The following is a 24696-nucleotide window of genomic DNA, read 5'->3' as shown; positions in this document are numbered from 1 at the left end:
CATCATCATCATAATTATCATAATAGTTACCCTGTTAAATACTGTCTGTCCAGTCCTGGAGGCTGTCTCAAATCTTTATGTAAGTGAACCTTTTAATTCTTCTAATTTAATCAAGTACGCACGCGCCGTACTTACAGTGCTGTTTTTGCCTGTTTCTGGATGACGTCACTGAAGGATTGTCCTCTCCGGCTACCGTATGATGTCGTGGCGTTTTCTGACGTACACAAACTTGCCACAGTTAAACAGAAACCGTTAACTGTATTTGAATCTGACTTTTATTCTCTTACGTCGCCTCCTGACAGTTTTACCTTCAGTGTTTGAAGATGAGGCGTGCCGGTTTGGGTAAGAGAAGGACGTGCTGCTTCATTTTAAAGCTCGTTTTTTTTTTTTAGCTTACCAGCTAGTTAGCTTGCTAACGGTAGCTAATGCTGTTGCTAAGCACTCATTAACCGACTGTTCTGTGTTTTTGTGAACTTCAGGCTTAAGTTTAACGTAATATAACGCTGGGTTTTTAATGATATTACGGCATGTTAGTACAGACGATGTAGAACTAAATGCGTATTGCTTTTCTTAAAGGTGAAGGAGCCTCTGGGAATTATGTAGCGAGTGGATACAGTGTGTATGAAGAGGAAAATGAACACCTACAGGAGGGTCTGAGGGCTAAAGTCAGCGCTTTGAAAAGTGTAAGTACTAGTGTTTCATTTTTAATAAAGTATACTCATGAGGTGAGTTAGTGGATAAAGCTTGACATCAAAAATGTGGCAGCATATGTTTTCAGTCTACGCTGATGCTCGTTATGATGCTTCATAATCTGGTATGTTTGCCTCGTATAGTTTATAGTTGGTCAGTTATGTGGATTAAATAGTCTATTCATGGTTGTACTTAAATACTGACATTATTTAAATCTGACATCCACAGCTGTCTATCGACATAGGGACGGAAGTCAAATATCAGAATAAAATGTTGGATGAAATGGTGAGTTCCACTTTCTTTTGTTCAACACACACAGATGCAATAGGAAAATGGTTAAAGGCTGTACTTAAGGCAAAGAGTTAATATCACAGTTTGATAATCCGTTTTATTTATTCTACAGTTTATAAAAGTAAAAAACAGATTCACAAGAACAGACTTATAAGTGCAGTTCACAAACCCTGTCTACAAAACTATTAGTTGATAGGTATCAAAAGTAAATGTGCCTCTGCTTGAGGTTTTGAATTGTTATAAAAAGACTGAAATCAATGGTGCTCATGTGTATACCTGACCTACAAAAGCAAACCATCATTAAGATGATAGCCTTTACCTGCTTTCTTCCATAACAGATGTAAATGAAAAAGCAAGAGTAGATTTTTTCACCTCTGTTGATACACGTCCCATAACAGCTGTTGTATTTTATTTTATTAAACAGTTGTGACTTCACCTGAAAAACCTGGTTGGAGATCCATATTCCTTTGTTACTGCCAATGAGGAAAGATCAGATTTTACTTTACAACTCATCAGTAGCTACTAGGGCTGAGTAGTTTGGGTAAATGAGGAACTTGAACTTGATTTTACAGTACCTCCTTCCTTAAAATATTATCATTCATCACCATCATTCTACATTATAATACACAGTAGATTAAACTGTTCTTTCCTGTAAGCCAGACCTTTGTGTATAGAGGAATTTAGATGATGCATGGATAAAATATGAAGTACAAGTTTTTATTTTTTACTTAAAACAAAGTAGTAAACGCACTGATTTGCTTAGTTTGCAGCCTTGTAAGCAGTCATGAGTACATAAAGCTCTGCCCAACAAGTGTGGAGAAAACATTAACATGAGAGTCAGGAACAAGCAGGGCTGTTCAACTCTGAAAAATTATCAAATTAGGAGTATTTCAGCGAAGATTGCTAATTCAGTATGAATTCCTTTATTAACAGTAACGATCTTTTCTTGGTATTATTTTTAAATTGAAAAATGTATGCAGAATTAAAAACTGCAGGATTTTATGTTAACTGTTCTAGAAAAAAATGACACTTGAATGATTGCATGATGTGCAGAGTACAACATCTCTGCTAAAAAATAAAAGAATTAAACTGGTATTTTGACACATTTCAGTTTAGAGAAATATTGCAACTTCTGCAGTTTGAAAATTGCAGTAGGACATGCTGTAATTCAATCAAAAATATGATTTATCGCCCAGCCTTAGTAACTACTCAGTTCTTACAGTAAACTTTAAATCAAATACCTTTTACTCTCACTTGAGAAGATTCTTGGACCACTACTTTTACTTTAGTAAATATTCATCATAGCAACTGTACTTTTACTTGACTACAATAGTCGTGAACTTTTCCACCTCAGGTTGTACTGAAGTAAAAGTACAGTTACTTTGGTTAAAGTAAAAGTATTAGTCCATAAAGCTACTCAAGTAAAAGTAAAACGTATGTAATTTAAAGTTTACTTGAACACTGAGTAGCAGCTGAGGAGCTGCACAGTAAAAATCTTTACTTATTGGCAAAGACAGCAGGAGAACATGGATCTCCAACCAGGTGATTTCAGGTAAACTCACACCTTCATAAAGTGGAAGTGAAATGTAACAGCTGTTTTTGGGATGTGATGGGGAGTCTTCCTTTTGCTATTCTCTATTGACTTCATGTGAAGTCATTAACCAGCCAGTTTCTTATTGTTGACAGAACATGCTCATTTTAACTTTTTGTGTAACTTTTTTACTCTAAGTGCTTTGTTAAAATGTAATGAAGGACAACACCTCCCTAAAATACGTGCAAATAGAAGTAAAATTACTGATTTCAGAATGTACTCAAAAAATTATTCGTTCCCAAAAACTACTAATACTAATTTGAATGCATGTAATTAGTAAGTGAAAAATACTCCTGTGTTGAGCTGAGTTGAGTAAACAACAAAAACTCATGAGTATATTTTTCACTGGATGGTGTTGTGGTTTGTTTCTACCTCTGAGGCAGATGACATATGCCATACTTATAATCTTAAGTATAACTGTAAATTAAATGCAGTGAAGCAAGAAATGAAATGTGCCATTCTGAAATGTAGAATAGAGAAAGTGTTGACTAGACTTACCCCACGTAATGCCACAGCTTTGTTCTTAAATAATGCTTTGGTCAAACTTCACCGCTCTGACTGGAAGAGCATATTTTGAGATAACAGTGTGCTCGTGTACCTGCCTGCTTGAACTTTACACTTTTAATCTGTCTTTCCCACACTAGGACTCAGACTTTGACTCCACAGGCGGTCTGCTTGGTTCCACCATCGGCAGGGTGAAGCGGCTGTCCAGAGGCAGTCAGACCAAACTGCTGTGCTACATGCTGCTCTTCTGCTTTTTTGTCTTCTTTGTTCTCTACTGGTTCATCAAGCTGAGGTGATAGGAGGAGCCTGCAGAGATCCCTACAGTCTGTGCCAACATATTCATCACAGAACTAGACCAACATAATGAGTGTTTCAGCTCTGAGTATTTCATAAATGATCCCAAAACTAAGTCATAAAAAAACTTGTTGGCATTTTTTGTTATGAGTCCCCTAAAAAAAGTTGCAGGGTCTGAGGTAAATATTGACCATGTGAAGCCAGAATCATGTCCATGCATTTCTGACCTTCAGAATATTTAAGTTCTTGATATCAGCCTGATTTACTCAGATGACAACATGAGAGAAAATAATCCCATGTAACAACTGTAGAAGATTCTGTGTCTCAAACCTCAGTGTTGTGTGGGCACATTGTATGATAAACCTCGATAAATGGTCAGCACATCCTATGTGGTTAGTAATTACATTCTAGAATAAAATGTGAACAAATTAATATAGTGTAATTGCTTATGAAGATGTGAATGGATGTATTACTTCATTTAACACCCTACAAAATCCCAGTACAAGCAATGCTCTTCATCGCTGTTTCAACTTTGTTGTAAAAAGATTTTTTAATGTAAATAAAATTTTATGCTCAAAATTGACTTGTCTGAATGTGTGCAACTTGTAGAGACTGAACTGATATTTTAGTGGGTTTTAGGAATGTTAGGCTTGTGGAGTGAGAATCTGGGTGATATTTATTTACACAAGTCATTTTAATGCACATTATTTTCTTCAGATTCATCTCATGCAGCGTGACATATTTCAAGACTTTATTGTTTTGATCTTTAAAAAATAAATTCACTATCTCAAAATATTAGAATATTGTGGAAAAGTCCAGTTTGCAGAGGTTTCCTGAGCCTTTGTTTTCTTACTCTAGTTCAGTTCACACAACTGCAATCATAGGGAAGACTGCTGACCTGCCAATTGTCCAAAAGACAACCATTGTCACCCTCCACAAGGAGGGTAAGCCACAGAAGGTCACTGCTCAAAGGTCAGGCTGTTCTCAGAGGCTCCATCAAAGCATATTCATGGAAAGTTGACTGGAAGAGAAAAGTGTGATAAGAAAAGGTGCATGAACAACAGGAAATAACTTAGCCTTAGAGGATTGTCAAACAAAGCAGATTCAAGAACTTAGGGGAGCTTCACAAGGAGTGGGCTGAGACTGGTGTCAATGGATCAAGAACCACCACACAGGTGCCAAGCCATTCCAGAACCACCAAGAACAGTATCAGTTTATGACCTGGACCAGGGAGAAAAAGAACTGGAGCGCTGCACAGTGGTCAAAAGTTCTGTTTTGAGATGAAAGTAAAATTTGAATTTCATTTGTAAATCAAGGTCCCAGAGTCTAGAGGAAGATCAGAGAGGCACAGAAGTCCAGTGTTTCCAGTTTCCACAGTCAGTGATGGTTTGGGGTGTCATGCCATCTGCTGCTGTTGGTCCACTGGTCTTTATCAAGTCCAGAGTCAATGCTGTCAGCCATCTACCAGGAGATTTAAGAGATCTTCATGCTTGCATCTGCTGAGGAGCTTTATGGAGACACTGATTTTATTTTAACCAACCCACACTGGTTTGCTGACCACAGTGTTACTAGGTTTGATTGGCCAGCCAAATGGCCTGAACCCCATAGAAAACACCTCTAAAGATTCCATGTACATAGATCAGTACAACAAGGCCGTCTAGTATGTCCTTTCTTATTTTTCATTGTCAAAGAGCTTATTTTGTTAATGATGATTAACAGTCCAAATATAAATGGTTTATCAATATGTCAAAAAAATTTGGATCCCACAACTGGCAGATGATAGTATCTTATTCTAAAACAAAAACCCCACCAAATTAAGCCAGTTTTAGAATTATTTATTGAATTTTCCAGTGCCTCAGGTTTAATTCTGAATATAAAATGTGAAATACTGAACGTATTTGATTCAGCTGAGGAAACATTTGCAGTAGCACAGTGAAAAAGACAAATACAGTGTTTTCAGAAAGTATTCAGACCCACTAAACTTTTTACAGTGTTGTTACATTGCGGCCTGATGCTACAGTCATTTATATTTATTTGTTATTTCATTAATCTACACTCAGTGCCCCATCATGACAAAGTAAAACTAAATGTTTTTTTTTTTTTTGCAAATGAACTTAAAATAAAAACTGAAATATCACATTGACCTATTCATTAATTACATTTGCAAAAACACTTGGTTACCATTTAGAGTGTCCTCATAGACATTTTGGGATCTGCCTTGATATTTCTAGACAAAAACAGTCATATTTGGTTCATGTTCCATCAAATTTGAACTTGACAATGATCAGGCATGTGGCAATGGATCCATTAAGCTTTTAGCTAAAATATCACAAATAAATAACATTTAACAGAGTTAAAAACAAAATACTGAAAGTTTAGAAGCCTGCACGGATGGATAAAACAGACTGTAAGTAGTGATAGCACTTGTTTAACTGTTAATGTTTGTTTAAAACAGTCTCAGCCATCCTTTATTTTCTGTGACCAGTGTGTTGTGGACTAAAGCCTATGTGTATGGGTGCCTGCTCTAAGCTAAACCAGAACCCAGTCCGAGACATCCTTACATCACTGCCGTGTGAAGACTGATTTAAAACTAGTGTTTTTTTTTTTTTTTATAAATAAGAATTCAAAACGGGGGCAGCCATGGATGTGTAGGGCCCCCATGCCTGTGCTCGCCTGGGGCCCCAAAATTGATAAGTCTGCCACTGCTTTCCTGAACTTCTAAATGAACTACAGCAATACAGTCAGACACCAAAACTTAAAGACAGTAAAAAGTAAAGGAACAGTTGATATTTTTAATGAGATTGGAATTGAATAATGTGACTGGATCTGATGAAATGTATGATGTATGTCCTCATGCTATTTTTCTTTATTGATTACCTCCGCCAAGGAGGTTATGTGACCTGCAGGGTTTGTTTGTTAGTTAGTTAGTTCGTTAGCAACATAACTCAAAAAGTTGTGGACAGATTTTGATGAAATTTTCAGGAAATGTCAAAAAATGGCAATGACTTAAATGTAAATGTGTGTGTTTTTGAATCAGAAGAACTGATTAGATTTTGGGAGTGATCCGGATCATCATCTTGATCCTGGAATTTTTCAAAGCATTCTTCACTATTAGGAGGTAGGGCTAATGGCGGAGGTCTGTGCTCTCCAAGTGCTTTTCTAGTTTTTATTGTCTTTTGGTTATTGATTTGTTTTTATGACACTACCTGAGTGCTTGTCTGCTCGTTTGTTGTTTATTGTTCAATAAAGCTATCATAAAAAAGACACGTTTACACTTCCTGACAGTTTAACCCAATGCCACTGAGGTTTTCCAGTCAGTGTTTGAAGATGAAGCGCACTGGTTTGGGTAAGAGAAGGACGTGCTGTTTTATTTTAAAGCCTGAAGCCTGTGCCACTTACTGATGTTGTTTCTTCTCGTCTAGATCTTTGCTTGTGTTTTTGTCTAGATCTTTGCTTGTGTTTTTGTCTAGATCTTTGCTTGTGTTGCTCTTGCTCTCGTATGTACGTCGCTTTGGATAAAAGCATCTGCTAAATGACATTGTAACATTGTAACATTGTAAAGCTTATTTGTTTGCTTTCTAGCTAGTTAGCTTGCTAATGATGGCCAATGTTATTGCGAACTACTCATAAATCCAGACACAAGTTTAAAGTAATAAATTAACTAAAATAAAACAAAAATTTTGGTCCAAATAACAGACAATTGTATTAGTATTTGTATTTTCTCTCAAAATGAATAATTTTGGGGAGTAGATGGCCTAGCACAATGGTCCTCAATATGGGGGTTGCCAGCATAGACATAATATACGTAGATGCCGCGTTGGCCAGCGGGCCGTACGTCACCGCCGCCGCCATGTTGCCAGAGGCATTCCTGGGCAAGATGCCTCACTCCTGTGCTGCGTGGGGCTGCACTAATAGAGGCACAGAAGAGACAAGATCGCGTGGTATAACATTTCACTGGTAAGTTAAACAGTTTTATTTGTCGTACTTGACTAGAATAACAACACGTTCAGAGCCAATTTCCCAAACGTTGTTACTGGACACAGATCTTATTTCAGCAATAACCCAAAAACCAATGCTACGCAAACTTCAGGGTTTGCCTACAAATTTACGTCACGTGCAGTTGTGACGTAATCAAATAAAAGTTTATGAAACATACCCGTTTTGTGCATAAAGATAATCTTCGTAAATTGATAATATCCACCTTATTCCTAGTCCCCATGTTTCTTTGCGTGAAATATGGGAGCAACTTCCAGTCCCTTCTATCTAAATGGGACTCTGCATTTAATATGAGATGTAAAACTTGATTATTAGAGCAATGGACTCTATGCACAAACTGCTTCCGCATTTGGCATTAGACCGCTCCCACACTTCCAGTCGGGAGAAGAGAATGGGGTATGATGGCAAAATTGTTGCGGTTTACTCGCTGTTTGCATGAGTTACCTGAGCTGACTGTCAATGATGAGTTAAATTTAGCTGAAGATGTACATTGCAGCATGCAGCAACGATGTCCAGAAGTGCTTTTAACCTGTTTTTGAAACATCATTTTCACGTTTGGATGCCAAGCGATGATGGTAGAGTAAACACAAACAACAATCGAAACAAAAAAAACCCCCAATGAAATGGACAAATTAAGGCAGTATAGGAGGGTTTAGATTCCATTTTGGCCTAGCACTTATAGTTAGGTGGAAGTTGAGAACCGGTCTTATTTTCCACCAGAAATACACCACCCCCTGCCGTGCATAGAGCCCTAATGGACATTAAATATGTAACTTTTGACTGCTTCACCTCAAACGGGACAATATTATTTCTCCACCCTCTACTAAAGAGTACAAAGTGATGACATTACCTCAGATAAACTAGACAAGCATATTCAGCTAACTTCAGTAGTTTCATATCAGTATAGTAGTAGACGATCACATTTTGTTAACTGAGTTTGGACACCACCTTCAGATAACATTTCTAGCTTGTGGGGTTGCTGAAATCCTTATTCCACCAATGTTGACACTAAATTCCCTTCAGTAAACCCTTGGAAGAATCGCATTTTGCTATTATTGTTACTGTATGAGATGTTCCACCCACATTCGCTACAGTAGACCCCCCAGGAATAATGTGGTAACCACCTTATTTACTTACTTACAGCTTAAAACAATGTGAACATGTGATTACAAAAGTACATTAATATTTACAATTTCACAGTGAATTCCTATCAACAACTGTCATTCATACTTAGCATCTATCGTCGGCTGCTGTATTAAAATACATGCATTTATGTACTTCTGCCTTAGCACCGGAAGTTTCGCCCATATTCAGATTTCCAGTAGCGGCCACAGGAATAAGGTGGATAAGCATCATATCTGGTTTGTTAATCTCACTGATGAAAGTAAAAAGCTAACGTCATGCCTATACTGAACTACAACATGGTCAACTGAATTTGACGTCATCACCTGCAGATACAAATGTACGGCAGGCTCAAATGCCGCGCTTCGGATGATAACGTATAGTCGTCCTGACAAACGCTGAAGTCCTTGTTAGCTGTCTTTTAGCAACCGCCGTTATTAAGACGTGGAGAGTACACAATTCAAAGGTGGGGCACTTTTCAGATGTATTTTATTTTGCAGTTTAAAATGTTAAACTCTCTTGAGCTTGTGTTCACCACAGACCTTATTTCAGGCATTTAACCGAAAACTCATTCAACAATCCCATAGACTTTCAGATGAGGGAACCAAAAGTGCTAAAATGCTAACTTACTTCCGTGTTTCAGGACTCATTCCTGCTCCATTCTATTTAAGAGGATCGTCTTTCTTGTGAGTGGGCGTACCTTCAGCTGTAGCCTTCAGCTCATTCAGCTGACACCACCCTGTGCACCCACACATCCTAGAGCAGGTTTTGCTGCCTAATTTTTCATGATTTTAAAGCCTAATTTTATAAACTTAGAGATGTTATTCATGGCTGAAAATTCACCATTATTCACCTGGGTGCTCATAACACAGTGGCCTGTCATACAAAAAAAAACCCCACATACAGATTTATTATCACATTACAGGGTCTTTAATGTGAACTAGAAACATGATACTTTGGGTGAGATTTATACTGAAATCACAGTTATGCTTAAATCCTTAAAATGTAAGTCTGCTCATGATGTTTGTTGAATGTGTACAGCTGTGTTCAAGCATGCTTCAACAACCTCCAGGTACAGTGGGGGTCACCAGTCTTTGTAACCTTTATTTTGGGGGTCCCAGGTGGAAAAGTTTAAGAGCCTGTGGCCAAGCAGTTAGGCCCCGTCCCTGGTTTGTGAAACCTGCGGCTTACCTATTAATAGCTCACAGGTGGATTTCTGTCAAAAAATGAATCAAACATCAAGCCATTCTTTATAGATCTGTAACAATCTTGATGGGTTTGGGGCTGACTTGAGAGTTGTAGGGATTAAAAGACAAAAAAATACCCTAAGAACCACATCCTTCTCCCCTACTAACATTCTCTGAACATAATCATCTTTTGGGGGAAAGATGGAGAGCTTTGGGGGACCTGATATGACCCCCGGGCCACCAGCTGCTGATCACTGCCACAGGCAGTTGGGACTAATCTCACTGTTAATGCTTGAAAATTACTTCTAATTTTTGCCAGATGTATTTTGGGGCTTTTTATGCCTGTATTTAGAGAGGTGGACTGTAGGTAGAGCTGGAAACAGGGATGAGAGATTGGAGATAAGGCCGCAGGCTGCCGCAGTATGTGGGTCGTGACCCAATTGCACCCCAAAATTAGTTACATTTTGAGAGAAAATACCAAAACAATAATGTTTTTTTGGACCAAAATATTTATTTTATCTAAGTCAATATGAAAGTCTGCACCCTAAAGCACCTGTCAAGACAAAATCTGTCCCATGTACTAATGAAGTTGATGACCCCTGATCTAGAACCTACTGTGTACTACTTTTCTTAAAGGTGAAGGAGCCTCTAGGAATTATGTAGCGAGTGGATACAATGTGTATGAAGAGGAAAATGAACACCTACAGGAGGGTCTGAGGGCTAAAGTCAGCGCTTTGAAAAGTGTAAGTACTAGTGTTTCATTTTTGATAAAATAAACTCATGAGGTGAGTTAGTGGATAAAGTTTGACATTTACCTGTGGTGAAATAAACTGATGGCCATGATTTAAAGGCACACACCTCTCTATAGAAGGCCTCACTGCTGAAAATCCATATCAGCGCAAAAGCCAAGCCATGAGGTCAAAGGAACTGTCTGCAGAGCTCAGAGACAGATTAAAAAGGATATAAATGTTTTTTTTTTCCTTTTTTACGTTTGTTTTTGTTGTCTATCCACACTGATGCTTGTTATCATGTTTTATATGTTTGCCTTATATAAACTAGTTTTCCAATAATTTGAAATAGATGGTCTATAGTCGCGTGTAATTGAATAATGACATCATGTTTCCATATCTGGTTTAAACAGGTTGTTGTCCAAATCAGAACAGAAATAAGGCATCAGAATAAAATGCTGAATGAAATGGTGAGTTTCACTTTCTTTTGATGCAATAGTAGAATGGCTGAAGACTGTACCTGAGTTAAGCATTGATATCAGAGTTTAATTATCTGTTATAATTATGTCTAACTCTGTAAAGTAAACTGTAGCAGCTGGCAGGAAAAGATTCCTAATAACAGGCTGAAAATATAAATATGTTTTGGTTTGATGATTATGAAAAATGAGTTTTGCTTCAGAAAAGGGAACTTTTTTCTAAATGCAGATTATATTTGCAAAGCCTGGGAGAAAAAACAGAATGTTTGAGTGGGAATAGGAACAAACAGCTTTATAACAGCTTGTAATGATTTGATTTTCTGGGATTAGTGATGGGAATTTCGGCTCTTTTTAGTGATCCGTATCATTTGGCTTGGCTCAGCAAGAAGAATTGGCTCTTTGGGCTCCCAAATGGCTCTTCATTTGGGTAGCAGTTTGACTTTATTTGACCTGCCAAATTTAGTGATATGATTGATATTTGTGCAGTTGTTTTACTCAAACTATGCTCATCCTTTAAATCAGTGGTTCTCAACTGGTGGGTCGGGACCCAAAAGGGGAACGGAGCAGTTTTCAGTAGGTCGCGACAAGGTGTCTGAAAAAAAAAATGGTGGCTAAAGTCCTGAAGTCCTTCTTGGAAATGCATTGACACCTTTCATTTTACCCTGTTTTACTGTGAAATTAAATAAATTTAAATGGTTGATCAATATTTCATCAAATTTATCTCCTCTTCTTGCAATAAATGGCCACTTTTCCCATGATAATGAAGTAATTTCACAAGTCCTTAGGAAAACTGGCAAAAATTGACACAAAATGATGGGGAAAGAGGGTATAAAATTTATAAGTTTTGTCCCCCTTTTTTTTTTATCCGCTGTTTTGGTCCAATCATGCTCCAAACTGCAACATAGTCAATTAACTAAACATGCGTTGTTAAAATTTTGGGTTTTTTTTTGGGAGACTTTGGTCGTGATCTGTCATAAGACAGACTGCAGGGTCCTGAGGCTGGACCAGTTGAGAACTACTGCTTTAAATTGATGAAAATATCATGTAATCATTTTTCAAAATATACAGTTTCTTCAAAACATTACACACAACATATATGAAAATAATCATAATAATAGTAATAATCATATAAAACAACTCTCAAATGGGATCTGGATCTTATTGTTGACATAAAAGAGCTTGCTGTTTGAACCAAAACATTCACAAACAACCAATCACTAGCTGGGACGCTGCATTCTTATCTCTGGTGTCTAGAACAATGCACTATTTGTCCATGATACAATAAAGTACTGGTTCTCAACTTTTCTGTCGTTTAGGTTTTTGATAGCAGCCAGGAAAGAAAAAGTTCTTGACAGAAATTTACTGAATTATTGAGGAATTGTGAATTAACCTAAAATCTTCAAGGAATTTTCCCTGACATTTTTATAGGGAATTTAAAGACATTTCTTCTAATTTGGGGGAGTTTTCTGTAGGCATTTCCCAAAAACTTTTGGTGATATTCTCTTAGACTTTTCCTGTAAGTCTAAAGAAATTTCCCAAGGACTCAGATTTATTTGATTATTTTTAACAGTATTTTTTTTTAGGAATTTTCAGGAGGTTTCCAGAAATATTTCAGAAATTTTTTTACTGAAAACACCAGGGTATTTTTGAGAACCTTCCTGGAAAGGTTTAAGGAAAATGGCTTTTTTTTCCATTATCCATGGCAAAGACTCTCGATAATTGACTGTGGTAGGTGAAAGCAAGAGGACATATGTGTGCTTGGTCAAACTTCACCGCTCTGACTGGAAGAGCATATTTTGAGATAACAGTGTGCTCGTGTACCTGCCTGCTTGGACTTCACACATTTAATCTGTCTTTCCCACACTAGGACTCAGACTTGGACTCCACAGGCGGTCTGCTTGGTTCCACCATCGGGAGGGTGAAGCGGCTGTCCAGAGGCAGTCAGACCAAACTGCTGTGCTACATGCTGCTCTTCTGCTTTTTTGTCTTCTTTGTTCTCTACTGGTTCATCAAGCTGAGGTGATAGGAGGAGCCTGCAGAGATCCCTACAGTCTGTGCCAACATATGCATCACAGAACTAGACCAACATAATGAGTGTTTCAGCTCTGAGTATTTCATAAATGATCCCAAAACTAAGTCATAAAAAACTTGTTGGCATTTTTTGTTTTGAGTCCCCTAAAAAAAGTTGCAGGGTCTGAGGTAAATATTGACCATGTGAAGCCAAAATCATGTCCATGCATTTCTGACCTCCAGAATATTTATGTTCTTGATATCAGCCTGATTTACTCAGATGACAACATGAGAGAAAATAATCCCATGTAACAACTGTAGAAGATTCTGTGTCTCAAACCTCAGTGTTGTGTGGGCACATTGCATGATAAACCTCGATAAAACGGTCAGCACATCCTATGTGGTTAGTAATTACATTCTAGAATAAAATGTGAACAAATTAATGTAGTGTAATTGCTTATTAAGATGTAAATGGATGTATTGCTTCATTGTCACCTTACAAAATCCCAGTACAAGCAATGCTCTTCATCCCTGTTCAACTTTGTTGTAAAAAGATTTTTTAATGTAAATAAAATTTTATGCTCAAAATTGACTTGTCTGAATGTGTGCTATTTGTACCTAAACTGATATTTTAGTGGGTTTTAGGAATGTTAGACTCAAGGAGTGAGAATTCAGGTGATATTTATTTACACAAGTTATTTTAATGCACATTATTTTCTTCAGTCTTGGCAACAAAAATGGTTCAGACTTTCCTGGACAAAAATTCTTCTAATTGATGTATTATAATTTATATTGCAAAGTTTGTCAAGAAGATATTCACATTTATAAGATAATAAAAACTAAACATCAGACTTCCATTATTTCTGTGTTTTGAGGTTAGCGTGTCTTTATGTTCTCTTACAGAACAGTTAAAACAATCAAAGGCAATCAGTTTAAAGATATCAGGACTGATCTGTACTCAGCAGGTCACTGAGAACAATCAGCACTTTATCAGTGGAGTTGATGACATCACTTCCTGGGGAGCGTGTCCATGTATTTGGCGATGATTCCCAGCATGACCTCATCAGCGCCTCCACCAATAGACAATAACCTGGAATCTCTGTGGACAGGACAAATCATGCAGTGTTTATGAATCAATCATTTATCGATCAATTCACATGGTTGATCCTGCAAATACCAAACACACTGTAGTGACCGTTGGCCTTATGCCAGGGGTGTCCAAACCTTTTCCACTGAAGGCCACATGCAGAAATATATAAGGATGGTGGGGCCACTTCAGTGTACTTCACCTTGAGGATGTTAAAGTTACTCATGTTTATTCAGCTGCATTATATGCCCCACCAGTAGATGGCAGCATAGTGTAAAATAACTCTGTGAGTCAGCCACACTCCCCATGATTACAAACTGCATAAATATTCGTGACTCTCAGCTTACTAGAGCACAACAGGAGACTGATCCTGATTACATGTTCTCAAGAATTAATACTTGGTCACAAGCAATCTTTCTGCAGGGGCCATCAATCACCCTGACTGTAACTTTAATTATGAAAGAATCATGTTTATGGTCCTTATAAAATACACTGACCACTAAGCTCCTGTGTGGCTGCAGTTTCAGTAGAAACATTACACACTATAAAAGTGGACATAATTGAAGCTATTAAACAAACTTTGGCTCACTTCCTGGTGCAGTGAATGCTGCTGCTGTGTCATGCATTTTCCTAAATTTGACTGGATCTGATGAAGTGCAAAGGGAAGGAATACCTTAAAATCCTCTGCGGTAAACTCTCAATCATTTCTCTGTGGTTCAGTCTTACCTATAGACTCTGCTGACCAGCACTTCATTGGTGAAGCCCATTCCTCCCCAGAACTGCAGACAGCTGTCACTCAGCTCCCTTGCCAAGCGTCCTGCCTTTAATTTGGCCATGGACGCCAGCTTGGTCATATCATTGCCTTTAATGTACAACGCTGCAGGAGGAAAAATGGGAGAAAAGCATGTCAAGAAAACAAAGTCTGTAAACAAGGGTTCAGTTTCAGTCATCTGTAGCTGGATCATTTCTGTGTTTTTCTCCAATTCTGACCTTTTCCCAGTGAAACCGCTCAATGCCTCTATTGTACGGATCCTCCTGAGGATCATGTGTGGGCTGCATGATTTTCCTGTTTCGTGGTGTAGAGAACTTTTTCTTTGTGTGCTTATCTACCTGTGCCAAACATGCAAAAGCTTTGATCTGTTTCTGGGCAGAAAAAAAACGACTTGAACCGGTACCAGCCAGATGATTTCATTTAAAGCCGTTATTGTTGTAAACACAACGAGAAAATCACAAAACCTTGGCCAGCTGCCTGACAGATGCTTCCACATATTTGTATGAAAACACTGCGGCGTAGAGGGTTTTTCTCTTGGATGAGCTGGGTGTGTGCCTGTTTTTCAGGTGGTCAGGGCTGAGGGATCTGAAGTCATGCCAGCACTCAAAAATAACAGAGGTCTGGTCAAGCAGGTACATTAGGACCCCGGGTCCCTTGTCTGTGTGTGTCAGCATGGCATATAAAAAAACAGATTTAAAAGAGTCTTTAAAGTGCTGTCAAACAGACTGATATTATAGCTGACACCTCTGTAAGAGCCCTGAGATCATCAGTACAACTTCTGAATATTTCTGTGTAGTTAGTTCTAATGCCTGCAACTTCTGCTGCCAGGCGATCAAGAAGATTAACAGTAAACCACAGAAAAATACTTTTTTAAAATAGAGTCTTGATGAGTGAAAGGTTTGATAGTTAAAAAGTTTTTTTTTCCCAACACAACCTCTGCAGGAAACAATTTAGTAAAGAGTTAAAAGCACCATTTGGTTGATGTGTGGGACCATAATCAGCCTGAAGAAACCTGTTGGTTCCTCACAGTAGCTTTAAATTGAATGAAGATAAATATGATTTTACAAATTGTATGCTTGGGTAAGACACGTAACCTGCAATTGCTCTTACTGCTGCGTCGGTTAGGTGAGAATGTGTATGGAAAGTGAGAGTGGACCACTCTACAAATACATCTAAAAAAAATTGAATATCATGTAAAAGTTCATTTTTTCCTGTGATTACTTCTGAAACTTAAACTTCCATATATTTTAGATTTCATCTCTTACCAAGTAAAATATTTTAAGAGTTTTTTCATATAGTTTTGATGATTACGGCTTACAGCTCACAAAAATCTAAAATCCACTATCTTGAAATATTAGAATATTGTTGAAAAGTCCAATTTGTGAAGGTTTCCTGTGCCTTCATTCTCTCACTCACACTGCTGACTTGACTGTTGTCTCAAAGACAATCACTGACACCCTCCAAAAGGAGGATGAGGGTAAGCCACTGAAGGTCACTGCTGAAAGGGCGGGCTGTTTTCGGAGGTTGTATCAAATTGATTCATGTAAAGTTGACTGGCAGGGATGAGCTCAGCTTTTAAAGGACTGTCGAACAAAACAGATTCAAGGACGTAGTGGAGCTTCACAAGGAGGACTGAGGCTGGAGTCGGTGGATCAAGAGCCACCACACAGACGGGTCCAGGAAATGACTACAAGTGTTGACATATCTTTCTTTATAAGGCTATTTTACATGAATTACCTTCTTATCTTTGTTCTTTGCTGACTGTCAGTTGCTGTAATCTTCGTTCTCATGGACTCACCATGTATGAAATTCCTCACACTCGCTCTGTCTTTGGTCAAAGAGCTTCCGATGTTTTTGCTCCATCATCTTGGTCAGAGTTACAGGGTCATCTTAAACTTAAGCATTGTGTTAGTTTAGGAGATTTCAAAACTGGAGTTAGGGAACATTTGACCAGTGTGTGCACATTTTTCTGCTGAAAGCTGGTGATTTGTTGATTGATGTAACCTTTGTTCTATGTCATGTTTAATTATCCTATGTGAAACTTATCATGCTGCTGTCTTGGCCAGGACTCCCTTGTAAAAGAGATTTTTGTATCTTAATGGGAATTAATCCTGGTTAAATAAAGGTTAAATTAAAAAAAAAAAAAAAAAAAAAAAAAAAAAAAAGTGTCGAGCCACTTCTAAACCACAGACAAAATCGTAAGCTTCTGGGTTGTTGCTCAGTGGTCCAAAATCCTGTTTTCAGATAAAAGTAACTTTTGAATTTCATTTGTAAATCAAGGTCCCGCAGAGTCCGGAGGAAGATCATAGAGGCACAGAATCCAAGGTCCTTGAAGTCCAGTGTTTTCAGTTTCCACAGTCAGTGATGGTTTGAGGTGCCATGTCATCTGCTGCTGTTGGTCCACTGGTCTTTATGAAGTCCAGAGTCAACGCTGTCAGCTGTCTACCAGTGGATTTTAGAGACCTTCATACGTCCATCTGCTGAGGAGCTTTATGGAGATACTGATTTCCTTTTCCAGCAGGACTTGGCGACCGTCCACAGTGAAGCCAGAACAACCAGAAACTGGTCTGCTGACCACGGTGTACTGTGTTTGGTTGGCCAGCCAACTGGTCTGACCTGAACCCTGTAGAGAATCTCTGGAGAAATGTCAAGAGGAAGATGAGAGACACCAGACTCAACAATACAGAAGAGCTGAAGGCTGATTGTGGATGGTGACGATGACTGTCTTCAGGACATTTGTCTAGACAGCAGTCTTCCCCATGATTGTGGTTGTGTGTACTGAACCAGAGAGAGAGAATAAAGGCTTGGGAAAGCTTTGCAAATCATTCTTCTCCATAATATGTATTCTGAGAAACTAGATTTTTGAGTTTTGTGAGCTGTAAGCTGTAATCATTAAAGTCTTGAAATATTTCATATCTTATGAGATGAATTTAGAATTTATAGAAATTAAACTTTCTGAAGTAAATCATGGGAGAAATGAACTTTTAAATAATATTTTAATATTTTAATTTATTTTTTACACAGTAACTTGAGTCAATGTGATCAGTTACTTTCCACCCCTTTCTATGATACAACTGTAAGTTCTGACTCTGTATTCTGACTGGACGAGAATCCTTCCATGAGAGCTGACACAGAGAACATAAACGGAAGTTTTAACACTGAATCATTAATTAAGACATCAACGTAAAGGTAGCTGGTATGTGGAGACCATCAAAACAAAGGACACAGCAAGAAGGAGGGAGAATGTACCAAACCATAGTAGCTGAGTTGGTAGCAAAAAAAATGATTGTTTTTTTAATTTTTCTTCTATAATCTGGTCCTTGAACTGTTGTATAAAAGTAGTACCATGCCTGAGGCCTTGTGTCTACAACTGAATCACCGCAGTCTTGATATTCAGAACATCTCTCCCGCTTCTGTGTTGATGCTTCTATAAAAACAGTTTCAAAAACATATTAAATGACTACTTAAATCTAGAGAGAAGGAATTTGATTCCAAAGCTTGGAAAAGAAAACCTGTCAAAAGGAGGGTGGCCACTTTGTTGTTCATCGTTAGCTAAAGGATAGAAAATTACCTTGGTCTTTTAGACCTGCTGCATCTGATGTGAACAAATTACCCATTCAAGGCCTGTTTGGCATTCATATCATTCTTGCAGAGCTGAGTCAACTGTGGCCTTTGTTACTGAAGCCTTAGTCTTCTGAATGGAAAAAAGTTTAAAAGCAGAGCTGCATGACTTCATTTGATGTAATTTTCCCTACACGAAAGCAATGAACATTCCTGGTGGATTTCAGGGGTATTTTGAAATATATGGAGGGAAAATAACTTTATCTTTGATAGGATGATGAAAGCTGCATGTTGCAAATGTATGAACTTTTTGAAAATATAATTTGTTTCCACTGATAACCCAAGGACAGAGATTTTGCTATTACGATTCATGTATCTCTAAAGTGGACCCACCTGTTGCACGGTAGAGGAGGGAGCGCAGCAGCTCAACCTCCGTCTGCAGTTCTGCCAACCTGAAGTGAACCGTCTGGTGGTAGAGGACGGGCTGCTTGAAGATCTTCCTCTGCCGTGTGTACTGGATGGTTTCCTGAATAGTGATGTCCAATGTGGTGATGACTGGAGGAGTTAGGAGACAGATGGACAGTAACAGATCCTGTTATCTCTGCTTCCATTTGTGGTGCAAGTGTTTGGTGTGGATTACAGTGCCATGAAAAAGTATTTGCCCCCTTTCTGATCCCTGATATTTTGGCATATTTATCACACTTAAATGTTTTGGATCATCAAACCAATTTTTATATTTCACAAAGAAAACCCAAGTAAATAGAAAATGCAGTGTGTGAGTAATTATTTAATCTTTTGGGGGGGGGGTCCAAACCTATCTGGCCCTGTGTGAAAAACTAATTTCCCCCTGAACCTAAGACCTGGTTGTGCCACCCTTGGCAGCAATCACTGAAATCAATTGTTTGTGATAACTGGTGATGAGATTTTCTCATCACTGTGGAGGAATTTTGACCCACTCTTCTTCACAGAATTACTTTACCTCAGCCATATTGGAGGGTTTACCATCATAAACTGCCCGTTCAAGGTCACACCACAGCATCTCAATTAAATTTAAGTCCAAACTTTGACTGGGCCACTCCAAAACCTTAATTTTGTTTATTTTTAGCCATTCAGAGGTGAACTTGCTGGTATAGTTTGTGTCGTTGTCCTGCTGCATAACCCAAGAGCACTTGAGCTTGAGGACACGAACTGATGGCCAGACGTTGGCCTTCAGGATTTTCTGGTAGACAGCAGAATTCATTGTTCCATCAATCACAGCAAATGGTCCAGGTCCTGAAGCAGCAAAGCAGCCCCAGACCATCAGACTGACACCACCATGTTTGACTGCTGGCATGATGTTCTTTATATCAAATGCTGTTATTTTTATGCCAGATGTAATGGCCGCACACCTTCCAAAAAGCTCAACTTTTGTTTCATCAGTCCACAGAATATTTCTCCAAAAGTCTTGGGGATCATCAGGATGTTTGTTGGCAAATGTGAGACAAGCCTTTATGTTCTGTTTTATCAGCAGTGGTTTTGGCCTTGGAACTCTCCCTTGGATGCCATTTTTGCCCTGTGTCTTTCTTATGGTTCAGTCAAACCCTGACCTTAACTGAGGCCAGTGACGCCTTTAGATGTCATTCTGGGTCCTTTTGGGACCTCCTGGATGAGTCGTCGTTGCACTCTTGGAGTCATTTTGGTTGGCTGATCACTCCTGGAAAGGTTCACTACTGTTCCCTGTTTTCTCCATTTGTGGATTATAGCTCTGACTGTGGTTCGCTGAAGTCCCAAAGCCTTGGAAATGGCTTTGTAACCTTTTCCAGACTGATAGATTTCAATCACTTTGTTTCTCATTTGTTCTTGAATTTCTTTAGATCGTGACATGATGTGTTTCTTTATGAGATCTTTTAGCCTACTTCACTTTGTCTGGCAGCTTCTATTTAAGTGATTTCTTCATTCAACAAATCTGGTGGTAATCAGGCCTGGATGTGGCCAGTAAAATTGAACTCTGCTTTCAAAAACTACGGTAAATCACAGTTAAATCAGGATTTAACAAGGGGAGGGAATTACTTTTTCACATTGGCCAGATAGATTTGCCCCCCCCCCCCCTTAAAATATGAAATAATCATTCAGATTGCAAATGCAAAAACATCAGGCATCAGAAAGGGGGCAAATACTTTTTCACGGCACTGTATGTAAGATACCACCTTTTCAAGAGTCTGAGCGCTTAAAATTCGGGTCTCTGATGACACCAGTGGAATTTAACAGGCCAGGCAGACTGATGCATCAGTACCAGACTGAGTGAAAGTATGCACAGTTTCACTTTAACACAGCTGAGCCACAAGAAAACATTGACTTGGGCTTATTACTCAAAATGAAAAGTAAACAACCACTCCACAGGAGATTAATGGCTTCAGCTATGAGACCTGAACTCCCTAATTTTTGGAAACTAAAATGGAAATGAAACCATTAACACAATAAACCCTACGATTCATCAGAAGCTTTCTGAGACCAGGGAGGAAATTCACTGGATGATGTGGGAGAGGGGAACTCACTATTAGCCACAGCCCACAGCCTCTCTTCCTGGAACTGAAGCATCTGATAGGTGAAGCCCATGCCTTCCTGGCCGATGATGTTCTTGCAGGGAACACGGACGTCATCGAAGAACACTTGCGCTGTGTCCGAGGACCACATACCCATTTTATCAATCTTGCGTGCGATGTGTACACCTGCAGAAACCAAAATAGACGTCATCATGCATCAAAGCTGCTAAAAATAGATGCTAAAAAAAGAGCGATTAAACAGTGATGGACTGATTGTGAAAATCAGACTGATGCAGATACCGATGTTCTTTAACTTGTTTGACTTTTGTTAACATCCTCATCCAGGCCAGAGACTAAAATTATGGTTACATATAATCTGTCTGGCTTTTATGTTCTGCTGGTGTTTGTGCTGCAATATCCGACTTACCGGGCAGGTTCATGGGCAGACAGATGAGAGATTTATTCCTGTGTGGAGGCCCGTCACTGGTGTTGGCGAGGAGACACATCCAATCAGCCTGGGTCCCGTTTGTAGTCCACATCTTCCCCCCGTTGATCACATATTCATCCCCTTTTTTCACAGCCTTAGTAATGATGCCTGCATGAATATGTGATAGACATGGATGGTAAGAGAAAGAGAGACAGATTGGGGACATGATTGCAATTTTAGCTTCTCTAAAGTTTCTGTAAAGCAGAGTTTCACTGAAACTTGTATATTTTACTCTAATCTAGAAAAGAAAAAGACTGGATTTCAGCCTGTATTAATGCATGCCATCCTTCCCCTTGAGAAAATACCAGTACCATGTTAAATATATAGGTCTCCCATTTCAGGCTTTTCAAGTTTTTAATCATTATCACAGTGCTCAAGGATTCAAAATGGTCCTTACTGAGCTTAAAGCTAATGAAATGATGATAAATGATCAGAGGATAAAGGAGTAGAGACACACTTGAGACATCAGAGCCGGCTCCAACTTCGCTCACACCGAGGCAGGCCACTTTGTCTCCCATGATGGAGGGAAGGAGGAATTCCTCCTTTAACTCAGCTGAACCAAACCTGCACATACAGACGCATACATGCAAAAATGTTTGGACTCTAAATTAGCAGTCATGCTGATTTCAGTATTTTCTTCATTCATAGTACAGCTTGCCAACTCTTAGCTGTAAATCAAGAGAAACTAAACAGCAGCTGTGAGCTTAAAAATCACTGCAATGACACAGGCAAAGGCATTTCAAGTGGGACAGTCTTATCGTGAAGCCTCCATGGTATTCCCCTGCATTTTTTTCTTTTCTGCTGTCTGAGTACTGAGAGCTTGTTGCAGGCGAGAGTAGATCCCCTAATTAAACTCTGGAGAGTCCAGCAGTCTGTTTCACTGAATTCTGTCTCTTGTCACCAGCAGCTGTGTCAGAGCAGGAAGATATCACACGAACAGCAAAGGCATTACACGGGTGAGACAAACAATAACCAGATACGTTCTGATTAAACACACAGGTTCTAGGAATTTGAATTACATCAAAGAGCTGAACATGAGATTTAATTCTGTAACAACTAAAATGCAGCAGTACCACAATTAGAAAAGTCTGGATCATGGAGGATTTGACTTTGAACTTTTTTATGGGCTTTATTTAAAACAGAGTATGACCAGTATCTAATGAAGCAGATAATGTTGGTTTCTTAGAGATCTATCTGTTCTTGGGGGCTGCACAGTGGTGCAGGGGTTGCTGTTGCCTCACAGCAAGAAGGTTCCTGGTTCACTTCCCAGTCAGGGTCAGGGTCGTTCTATGCAGGGTTTGCATGTTCTCCCTGAGCATGCATGGGTTGGCTGTAGATGTGAATGCCTAGTTGTCTGTCTCTTTATGTCTGCCGTGTGATTGACTGGCAGCCTGTCCCGGGTGTACCCCATCTCTCGCCCAGTGACAGCTGGGCTATGCTCCATGTTTTTTCCACAAGATTTCATCAGGAATGACTTTATATTTCATTATTTTTTTGGAAATCCACCTGTCAGCTGTTGGAAGCAAATATAATGCTTGTTAAACTTGGATTCATCAGACCTGTCTTGATTAAAGCTGCTGTTTTGACATATCTCAACAGATTATAGCAGAATCAAACCCAGTGATGGACAACATGACAGCACCAGAAATATTCAGCTAAAATATCTCAATCACCTCCATGTGGCTGGCTGCAGTGTAGGGACTGATCTCACTTTTAAAAGCTAAAATTTAAATAATTCAAAAGAAAATATAAATATTTAAATAAAATATGTCAGTTAGACCATTCTAATTTTTTAGTTTGTTTGAGTTTTCAGCCCCAGAGTGCCTGTCGAGGAAAAAGCCAGTCCTTACACAAATGTAGATGATGACCCTTGCACTTTGCTGTCTTTTCCCCTTTTCAGAGGTTTCTGATGTGCATGGGCACCCAGACAATCATGGTCTTTGACATTCTCTCTGCCTTCATACAATTTTTTGTGTCATTCAAACAAGGGCTGGGCAATTAACTGGAACTCAGATTAAATCGCAATATGGACTGCTGCAATTATCAAATTGTAGAAGCTGCAATATTTCTTTAACCTGAAATTTGTGTAAAAATGCCAGTTTTTTAACATTAACTTTTTTTTGCTGCAGAGATGTCATGCATTACTTATTATGCAATCATTCAAGTACAATGTTTTTAAGAATAGTCAACGAACAATCCTACTTTCTTCATTTTTGTCTTTTTCGTATGAACAATTCATATCCAATTTGCAATATGGGTCAAAATCATCACAATGAGATATTTTTTCAAAATTGTTCCACCCTTGTTTCAGCTAATACTGTGTTGGTTATAATATAGAATTATTTTTTTGCTTGTGTTTGTTGGAAAATACAGAAGATGAGGAACTAGAAAAATATTAGCTTATCAAATTGTAATACTGAGGGAAAAAAATTGCAGTTGGATTATATCCCCAAATTGTTCAGCCCTATTTCAAACACACGTTAGTATGACATGCAGAGCTCCACATACACCTCAGTAAAGTACCAAAAGATTCGGCTGCTTTTTTGCTCAGTTTCACCAAAAATGTCAAGTTGATGTTTGCAAAACTTCTAAGCTAATCAGTTTTTGACGCTTAGCAAAAACCCATGTACTTCAGTCAGTAGCTATCAGTGAAAAGACGCCACTTACTGGAAGCTTACTTAATTTAACTTGACTTAATCCTAGGGCTGAACGATTTTGGAAAATAACCTAACTGTGATCCCCCCCCCCCCCATTATTTCAATTGAGATTTGACATGCAATTATTCCTTAACTCTCTTTCATTCTTAAACACGGGTTGCACAATTCTCTTGTTGCATTAAAAAAATCACAAAAATGAAGGTAGGATTTGATCTAGACTTGTGTAAAAAAAATGGCACTTGAATGATTGCATGATATGTCATGCATGACATCTCTGCTGCTGCAAAAAAAAATAAATCTGCAATTTTGACACAAGTTTCAGGTCAAAGAAACATGGCACCTTTTGTGATTTGAAAATGGCAGTGGGCCATATAGCGATTTAATCTAATTTTCAATTAATTGCCCAGCCCTACTTAATACCCAACGATTAATAAATAACTCGGTGTGGCTGTTAACCAAGTCGTTTTATCCTCATAAGTGGAGTCTCATTATTTATAGCTGTACTTTGTATAGTGAGGTTATGTAAAACCAGTAGACTCACTGAGTTTACAAATATGATTTTTTAAATAAGCTTACATCTTTAATACCCTTTCTTAATGTAAGTCAAGGCAAATGTGCTGTTAGGTTTTATTTAAATCAAATGTAATCTGATATAAACATTTGATAACATTTAACCCTTAGAGCTCACAGCTTTTTTTCACCATCATGTCTCGTCTGGACT

At 38.5% G+C, this 24696-nt stretch overlaps 3 protein-coding genes across 3 annotated transcripts in view; 2 read left to right on the top strand and 1 right to left on the bottom strand.

The window, feature by feature from the left end:
- Positions 1-190: 190 nt before the first annotated feature.
- LOC121523296 (BET1 homolog) lies at positions 191-3953 on the top strand. Its single transcript, XM_041808112.1, has 4 exons — positions 191-342; positions 577-683; positions 919-975; positions 3217-3953. Exons 1-4 carry the CDS (start codon positions 324-326, stop codon positions 3370-3372), a joined length of 339 nt encoding a protein of 112 aa, XP_041664046.1. The 5' UTR covers positions 191-323; the 3' UTR covers positions 3373-3953.
- A 3180-nt stretch (positions 3954-7133) lies between these two features.
- On the top strand, positions 7134-13330 carry LOC121524210 (BET1 homolog). Its single transcript, XM_041809485.1, has 4 exons — positions 7134-7311; positions 10312-10418; positions 10817-10873; positions 12747-13330. Exons 1-4 carry the CDS (start codon positions 7134-7136, stop codon positions 12900-12902), a joined length of 498 nt encoding a protein of 165 aa, XP_041665419.1. The 3' UTR covers positions 12903-13330.
- Positions 13331-13553: 223 nt separating this feature from the next.
- The window catches only part of zgc:85777 (uncharacterized protein LOC405871 homolog), a 41129-nt gene continuing 29986 nt past the window's right edge, over positions 13554-24696 (bottom strand). Inside the window, exons 4-9 of the mRNA XM_041808348.1 lie at positions 21776-21882; positions 21259-21426; positions 20844-21017; positions 18703-18864; positions 14703-14853; positions 13554-13988 (exon numbers count right to left, since the gene is read on the bottom strand). Coding sequence (XP_041664282.1) covers positions 13898-13988; positions 14703-14853; positions 18703-18864; positions 20844-21017; positions 21259-21426; positions 21776-21882 — 853 coding nt within the window. The 3' untranslated portion in view covers positions 13554-13897. The remainder of the gene's footprint in view (positions 13989-14702; positions 14854-18702; positions 18865-20843; positions 21018-21258; positions 21427-21775; positions 21883-24696) is intronic.

This window comes from Cheilinus undulatus, linkage group 16 (genome assembly GCF_018320785.1).
Source record: "Cheilinus undulatus linkage group 16, ASM1832078v1, whole genome shotgun sequence".
In the NCBI taxonomy this organism is placed as follows: Eukaryota; Metazoa; Chordata; class Actinopteri; order Labriformes; family Labridae; genus Cheilinus; species Cheilinus undulatus.
Note: the sequence above shows the minus strand (reverse complement) of the source record. Positions and strands in the feature narration are given on the sequence as shown.